We start from the raw sequence: 8662 nt of genomic DNA on the forward strand, positions 1-8662 counted from the left end.
TTCACTTGCCCTGAATGCAGAACATGCTTTCCAGAGAGACCCAAACTTAGCAAAACCGTCCATCTTGAAAACCTGGTAGAGCTGCTGAAACTGGAAGAAGTGCCCCCAGGGGTCCCAGAAGTGGAGATGAGGAAGGCAGTTGATTCTCAGGCAAGGAAATGCCCCAGTCATGGCCGGCCCTTGGAGCTTTACTGTGTAACTGAGAAACGCTGCATCTGCTGTGTGTGCACCGTGAGAAGCTGCCAAAAGCACAAGAGGGCTCTCTTCGAAGAGGGACGGAAAGCTCAAGAAGTAAGCAGGGTGGCAGAGTCAAGACTAGCGGCTGGTGGGCTAATAGAATTCATCCTATAGCTTATACAGCCCAAATGTACAGAGGCTAAGGCGTGTCTAATGCTAAATGGAACTAGGCGTGGTTTTCTCTGAACAGATAGTCCTCAACTTATGATCATTTGTTCAGCAAACGTACAAGTTACGGTGGTGTGGAACAATGGGACTTGGGACTGGTGACTAAAGTTACAATGCAGTGCCCCCAAGGTCATGTAATTGTTTTCCGAGATTGAATAACAGGGCTCTTGGGCCTCTGGGGAAGAGGATTCTACATTGCAGGGGTAACCACAGAGAAGGTCTGTCATCTGGTCCACAAATCATGTACAGTTTGAAATGGGTAATGGTTATGCTTTGATGCTATCTCACAAGAGATATGATCCTGAAGGTTTTGCTAAATCCAAACTATTACCATGGTTCAATATGAATGTGAGCGAACCCAATTGGCCCATATACCATCACATTTTTCTTGAGCCCATTGCTCTTTCTGAAGTGGATAAGCATTTCCAGGACCTTGGTCATCTTGTTTCAATATAGCACAATGGCAGCAAGGTGATATTACTACCGTAGAGCTGTGGGACCTCTGCAAAAGATTACATGGGTAATACTTTGGTGTATTTCTTTAGATATTTCTTCCAATGTGAGTAGACCGACGTGAATATGCCAAGTGAAGTATTCTCTATAGGGCTGGAAGGATCAAGGAAAGTATGAAACAATTGCCCATTTGAACTTCTAGTCTCCTTTGACAGGAGTCAATCAAGGAAACCTTGGAAGAAAAACGGAAAGCGGCAGAAAGAATTGCGGCAGAAATACAGAAACTGGAGCAGCAGATGAACCATGTTAGAGTAAGTCCTGTAGAAATAGTTTGTGCTTCGGCAGTGCTCATTTTAATCGCTCTTGTGGCAGCTGCTGAATAAACAGAGGTGGTCATTTCCTCCTCATTACTAGCTTGTGTCCACAAAGTAAAGGTCAGTACCCCTTCCATTGTCTTCCCTCTGCATTTTATTTTATTGCCATATGGTACTTTAAGAAAAGTGGACATTAACTGCTATGAGGATAACTTGATGTTTTGAATGTTGGCTTCCTACAGGTTTTCTCAATGAAGTTCAGTTCAGGAAATTTGCAAAAGTTTGATCATCTCGTGGAAACCCTAAAAGAATGCCAGAAGAAGGTGTTGAAGATGGCAACAAGTGAGCATGCTGCTTTGCTAAAGCAAATGGAGGAGAACCGGAATTGCCTACAGCATCATTTGGAGACTGTCACGCAATACAACAGGACAGCGGAAGGGCTGCTGAGCTGTGCGGATGATATTGTGTTTCTTGAAGTGGGTAAAAAAATGTGTGTCTCTGTGCATTGGGAGAACGTTGCTGTCATTGTATGCTTAATACAGTTTCTTTGCCAGAACATACAATTGGGATCAGAGTATCAAAAGCCAGCAACTTCAGAGGCCTCCAGTTGGGTTTTCTTTACCCTGTACATGCATTTGAAATGCTGAGAGCCTGTTATGAACACTAGCACAAATAGCTTAAAAGAGTTGCCATAATAGGAATGTGGTTACTAGAGGCTGAATCAGTGAGATTATCTCCTAAAGTTCTTTCTGGTCTCAGGACATCTCTTAGTCCTCCCTCCCTCCCTCCCTCCCTCCCTCCCTCCCTCTCTCTCTCTCTCTCTCTCTCTCTTTTCCATTGGGACCACCACTGCTAGTTTATGCAATATTCTTTCAACTTCAATTTTTAGATTTTAATCATTTTGTGATCTTCTCCAATTAGAATAGAATAGAATAGAATAGAATAGAATAGAATAGAATAGAATAGAATAGAATAGAATAGAATAGAATAGAAGCTGGAAGGGACCTTGGAGGTCTTCTAGTCCAGCCCCCTGGTCAAGCAGGAGAACCTATACCATCTCAGACAGGTGATTGTCTAGTCTCTTCTTAAAAATCTCCAGTGATGGAGCGCCCACGATTTCTTTGCCTTCTGTTCTTCTATCTCCTGGTATTGCCACATCAATTATCCACACGTCTTTTTTTTTCAACCACATTAAATCTGGTGTATTATGCACCAAGATTTTATCAGTTTGTATTTAGAAATCCCACAATGTTTTAACCTGCTCATTTTTGACTATTTTTTTCAACTATATGTTCCCACCAATTTTTTATTGCTGGCAAGTGATAATTTTTACAGATGTTCTGGTGAATCATTTTGCTGACTGTGTTATGTCATTTATAGTCACCTTGCGTGTTCTTTTTGCACAGCTGAGTATATGATCTGGTTGGTCGCCAGAGGTTTATATTGGATTTGGCAAGTTTGTCCACCTATTGAATCCTTACCAAGGATCTAAGAGGCAGATTTGTTGTTTAATAATGTTATAGGTGTCATGTAAGTTGTTCTAAGTAAAGCTGCCTTTTGCAATTGACTGATGGAGATTTGTCAATGCTGCTGGTGTTTAGTGGTGTTCCAGGTGTTTTAGAATTGCACCCAAGGTTTCTATTCCTATTAGTATTATTTTGCTTTCTTTTGCCACAGTTGTTCTACTTCTATTTACAGATCTTTATATTTTATGATTTTCTCCAGTTCTTTCTCTTCTGTTCTGCTGTCTATTACTTTGTCTGTTTCATAATCCCACCAGTTCTTACTTACAGGCAAATTTATTTTATTTTTTTATTTTATTTATTAAACTTATATGCTGCCCATCTTGCCAGAGGCAACTTACAAACATTGGATAAAATGCAGAATAAGATCTTAATTTTGGATAAAATGCAGAATAAGATCTTACTTTTTTGGGATAAAATGCAGAATAAGATCTTTCTTTTAATGAATTAAAATGAAACTAAGCAGGATGGAGAGAGAGGGCACAAAATGCAATGATATTGTTGCTACGTTGTTGTGCTGTGGTTTATAGTCAATCTGTGAGATCCTCTTGCAGCTGCTAACCAGTGGTCCATGGTTTATTCAATTTCTTTGCAGAGTTGGCATTTGCTATCTGTTGCTATCTTCTCAATTCTGGTTTTATATGCATTTGTTCTTAAAGCTTGATCTTGTGTAGCCAGAATTAGATTCTATCTTTTTCTTCAAATTTCCTGCTCCTAGGCAATACTAGATTTTGTTTTATGTGCTTTGACTGCTAGGTTGTTTTTGTTTTATGTACTGGCTATGTAATACTTTGTCTTGCCATATGTCTTTTTTATTCCTCATTTGGTCTTTCTTGTAAACCAGTTTGGTTTCCTTAATATTCAATACACCTTCATGGTGTAGCTTCGATGCATCTTCTTCACTGTGCTCTTGCTATATTTTAGGTTATCTATCTTTGCACTAGCAGAATAATTATTTTCTATTTTTTGCAGGAGCAACATCTCCTCGCTCCACCTAGTAAATTGGAAGCTCCTCCAGTCATTCAATTTGATTTGGATAACAGTGCACATACCGTCACCAAGTTCTTCACTGAATTCTTCAGGGTTTTGGAGGAACTTCAGTCAAATCTTTTGAATCCACAAATAGCTGGCAGAAAAAGTAATTATCAAGCTGTTTTATAGGCAATGAAAAAATCGGGTCACACTTGACAGGTCAATTTCCTGGCAGATATATAAGAATCTGGTAGCACTTTTTTAAAAATCTCAATCTAGTCACACTATACATCCAATGAAGTGAGTTGCAGCTAGGACAAGCTCATGCCTTTGAATAAAATGTGTTAGCTGGAAAAGGTTAGTTACCAGATTTCTCCTTATTTTGTGCTACCTTAGACTAATATGGCTTTCCTCCAAAGTCTGGGAAGTGCACGAAGCATATTACAATAAAGTAGGGATTGGCAGCTTTGTTGATGGCGGGAGGCACACTTTTTGTATTGGCCTTTATGTCATGGCCCAAGCCAACTTCTTTGGCTCTTCTTTCCTTTGCAAAGAGGTTGGGTGAATTCAAGGAGTGGAACGTGTGCCTTACATGTGACTTAAGCATCTTTTCCCCTTTACGTTTCACTGAAAAAAGAAAACACTGGACATTTTGCTATGTTTGGATTGGTAAAGGAGAGAAATGAGTACCTTCACTCCTAAACCCTTTATGTCTTCACCCCACAAGAACAGAATAAATTTTTTAGCTCTGCTCATTTAGTTCTCTCCAGCTATATACTGGAGGCTGCAAAGGGAGCATCAGAAGAGCTGCATAGGGCACATGCACTACTGTTAGCTGCCTACCACAGCTGTGAAAAATTTTTTTTCAATATAATTGTTTGCGTTCGAGGATAATACTGTAAGAATAATAGGAAAATTAGTCCTGTTTCAACTAGCCTATTCAAAGAAACTCAATTTATATAGTAAGAATGATTTAACTGGATGCCCACTCCCCACAATAGTCTGCAAAGTCCAGATCGCTTAAGAGATTTTTAAAATGTGTTTTCACAAAGAAGATGTAATTCAGAGACAGCAACTCACCTAGATTTGTCACTTAAAAACAAATCTGTAGTAACTTTCAAATTCATACGTTTCTTCCTTTTTCATTTTCAATATCAAACAGATCACGTTTCTGTTCTTTTTCTTGAGTGATTAATATAATCAAAGATGGGATTTTCCTGAGTGTCATTGTGGATTTTGTTGATTTATTTCACATTTGTTCCTGTTCAAAGCTACAAGCATGTATGTAGCACAGAATGGCTTTTACAGGTGTTATTTAATCATTAGAATTTTTTTTTTTAATTTTTTTTTTCCTTCTAACTATTTTTCCACAAGTGCAGGGTCTGCTTTTTTTTTCTGGATCAACCAAGTGTTGATCCAATGGTTGCAACAGAAATTGACCGACCAACTGGTTGCTTGAGCCTGATGTTGTGGGCTGAAAGAGAGCGACTGGCCCAAAGTCACCCAGCTTTCTTTCATGTCTAGGGTAGGACTTGAACTCACAATCTCCTGGTGTCTAGTGTTAACTACCAGGCCATACGGTCTTTTCTGTTATTTTGCATAGTTATTATTCTATTACCATTTGGAGATTTTTGAAGTTTGCTTTCTTCCTGCCGTTGAATTTTTCTTCTCTGTATTGCATTCTGCAGTCAGACTTGAGCCAAACGTATTTGTGAAGAGGATGCCTGGACTTTATCTCTTAGAGAATGAACTAAGGACAAAGCTTCTAAAGGGTAAGAAACTGGGCTAATAAGTGGGGTCTCATTCTTCAATATACACAAAGATGTCTCCTACTGATCCTGTTTCGACAGTGAATGCACTATTTCTTCCAGCAATTTTAGTTACAATCCTAAAAGGAATTTATATAGTTCCCAAAAGATAAGAGTGGGACAGCAATACAATGTTATACAACAGTGGTGGCGAACCTATGGCACGAGTGCCAGAGGTGGCACTCGGAGCCCTCTCTGAGGGCACACGTGCCATCGCCCCAGCCCACCTCCCCCTGCAGCCCTCTCCACACCAGCAGCCACCCCGGAGGAGAGTCGCCCCCAGGCACAGCCCGCCTGGAGCAGCACAGGCAAGGACATGGCAACCAGGCAGTGGGGACAAGACGGGGACTTTTGCGCCCTGTCGCAAAAAGTTGATGCTGCGGGGCACGGCTGGAAGGCGTGGCCACTATGGCTCTGCTGAGCCGCCTGGGCGATCTGTGGCGGGCCGTGGAGGTGGTGGGTGGCCCTGCAGGTGGGTGGGGGCGGGGCAAGGGTGGAGCGGGGGCGGTGCTGTGCGGGGCAGTTTTGGGGCACTCAGTCTCTAAAAGGTTCGCCATCACTGTTATACAAGATACAGCTCCCTCTCTTTTAAAAGAAGAAAAACAAACTCATGTTGATTCTTCTGTTTGGTAATTCTGAAAAAAAGACCTCAGAAAAAGATCTCACACTCCTTTCCTACGGAAAACCTGCTTCCTTAATACAAAAAGGCTGCTTGTCTCAGTGATAACGAGACCACACAAAATAGATGACAGACAGTAATCTAGAGGAGGAAAAAAATGTTTTCACAATAACAGGTCAAGAACATATTACTAACCCCCAGGAGGTTTTATGCCCCCTATTCTGTTTTTTCTTGGCTTCACTCTTTGAATATATTCTCTGTGCTTACATATCTTTTTGTATGAGTGTGAAATAAATTCCACAATTTATTTGTATCAGGGCTGTTCAGTAAATTTTGAGTCCCAGGTCTAGGAATTTTATTTATTTATTTATTTGTTTGTTTGTTTGTTTATTTATTTATCTCTCTCTCTCTCTTCCATCTGTTGACAAAAGTTTCCTGCTTATGGATATTGTATGAGGGTTAGATATTTTTCTATAAATTGGAAAAATGGAAAATCACTTATTTCTTTGATAGCTGAATCCTATACAGGCAGCTCTCAACTTCATTGACCCCAGAATTATGGTTGTAAGTCATGCCGGTCATTAAGCGGGTCATGTGGCAGTAGTTGTTAAGCAAACTCATTGTCTGTAATGGGCATTTTTGCAGGAAACTGAAAGTAAACATTGTAAATAGCAGTCAGGTGACTACAGAATGCTGCAAACAGCCATAAATGTGGGCGAATAGTTGAATGCCCAAAATGCAATCATGTGACCATGGGTGGGTGGGGATGTCCAATGGGACTTTGAATCCAGGTCATAGTACCATTTTTTGGGCTCCATCGTAACTTTTAATGGTTGTCAAGGAACCGGTCATAAGTCGAGGACTACCTGTATGTAAGTTCTGATGAATTCAGTGGGACTTCCCAGTAAGTATTTGGCCTGCAGAGTGAAGATTGTGATAGAAATGAAAGTTCGGGATAAATTCCCTAGGCTTGATAAGAGATGTTTCTGAAATCTGTTCTTAATGACATCCTCTTCTTTATCAAAAGGACACAAGTTTATCTTTTTATTTTTCACTTTTTATGAAGGAAAGAGCCAGAGCATAGTCTTGTTGCCCAATATATTACCCAACAAATTCCACATGAAGAAAACCTATTTACTTTATCTACCTTTATCAGTCACTATAATTAAATTTGTGTGAACTGCCAATTGCATAATTCTTCTGGATGCAGTATTGTACAATATGCTGATTTTCAGGATACAAGTTTCATACAAATATGTTTCAGAAAAGAGAAACAAGAAAAACTGCAGAATATCAGTAGGCAACTGAAAAGCTGTACAATAATAATAATAATAATAATAATAATAATAATAATAATAATAATAATAATAATAATAATAATAAAGTTGGAAGGGACCTTTGAGGTCATCTAGTCCAACCCCCTGCTCAGGCAGGAAACCCTATACCATTTCGGACAAATGGCTGTCCAGTCTCTTCTTAAAAACTTCCAGTGTTGGAGCATTCACAGCTTCTGGAGGCAGGTTGTTCCACTGGTTAATTGTTCTCACTGTCAGGAAGTTTCTCCTTAGTTCTAGGCTGCTTCTCTCCTTGATTAGTTTCCATCCGTTGCTCCTTGTCCTGCCTTCAGGTGCTTTGGAGAATAGCTTGACTCCCTCTTCTCTGTGGCAACCCCTGAGATATTGGAACAGTGCTATCATGTCCCCCGTCATCCTTCTCTTCATTAAACTACTAGACATACCCAATTCCAGCAACCGTTCCTTATATGCTTTAGCCTCCAGTCCCCAATATGCTAAGATGAACAATATTTGGCCAGTTAGTGCAGCATGTGGTGTAATCTCAGTTAGCATGTTCAGTTTATGGCTTACTGTGTTGGGTACTCCCATGCAATTAGGTTAATTCAAAAAACTACTGAATTCTGTTAACAACGAATTAGCAGCCCAAAGTTTGGATTTAAATATTCTGTTGCACAAACAGAATGCAACTTCAACATAATGCTAGTTTTTGCTCTAAAACATGTCCACTGTAAAAAAATTTGGAGATCCCTACATTTGTCTGAAGCAAGTTTCTCAAAATTAGTTTGGGGTAAGAATTCTTCCTTTTAACAGTGGCATTTTATGATCCAAGCTCTACTCTTTAATTTCTGCATTTTCAAGGACAATATTCTTTTGGGTCTGATGCTTTTAAAATTAATTTTTCAGTTTAGTAGGCACATGAAAAAAGCACTGTAATCTATAAGCTATGTTGCCTCATTTTGATGTTTCATCTTGGTTCTAGAAAAATCAAATTTGCCTGTTCTTGGATGAAATGAAACATGTAATAGTTTTAAATGTTCTGGACATAGAAAAAAGAAGGATACAGGACAAGCTTTTCTGTCTGTAACAGTCAGGACTAGATGGCAGTAGAAAACACAATAAACTCTAAAATGTTGCTGCCATCTAATTGTAATGCAGGGTTTTGCAATCCAGATCTTGTAGCCTTTGGCCCTAGTGTTCCTGAAATTTGCCTTGGAAGTAGAGATGTTCTAAGTCAGTAATGGCGAACCTTTTAGAGACTGAGTACCCAAAAACT

The 8662-nt window shown here is 39.7% G+C and overlaps 1 protein-coding gene across 1 annotated transcript; it reads left to right on the top strand.

Moving 5' to 3' along the window:
• The first annotated feature begins 14 nt into the window (after positions 1–14).
• Positions 15–5470, top strand: LOC107300689 (tripartite motif-containing protein 65-like). The gene is made up of 5 exons (XM_015829995.2): positions 15–291; positions 1074–1169; positions 1415–1648; positions 3668–3833; positions 5356–5470. The coding sequence occupies exons 1-5, from the start codon at positions 127–129 to the stop codon at positions 5454–5456; spliced, it is 762 nt and encodes a 253-aa protein (XP_015685481.2). The 5' UTR covers positions 15–126; the 3' UTR covers positions 5457–5470.
• Positions 5471–8662: the final 3192 nt, after the last annotated feature.

The sequence above is a fragment of the Protobothrops mucrosquamatus genome, unplaced genomic scaffold (genome assembly GCF_001527695.2).
Source record: "Protobothrops mucrosquamatus isolate PMUCROS unplaced genomic scaffold, P.Mucros_1.0 scaffold7994, whole genome shotgun sequence".
NCBI classification, from domain to species: Eukaryota; Metazoa; Chordata; class Lepidosauria; order Squamata; family Viperidae; genus Protobothrops; species Protobothrops mucrosquamatus.

Coding starts and splice junctions, on each gene's coding strand:
- LOC107300689 (XM_015829995.2), top strand. CDS start 127: ATGAGGAAGGCAGTTGATTCTCAGGCAAGGAAATGCCCCAGTCATGGC. Junction 1,170..1,414: donor AGCAGATGAACCATGTTAGA/GTAAGTCCTGTA, acceptor GGCTTCCTACAG/GTTTTCTCAATGAAGTTCAG. Junction 1,649..3,667: donor ATGATATTGTGTTTCTTGAA/GTGGGTAAAAAA, acceptor TATTTTTTGCAG/GAGCAACATCTCCTCGCTCC.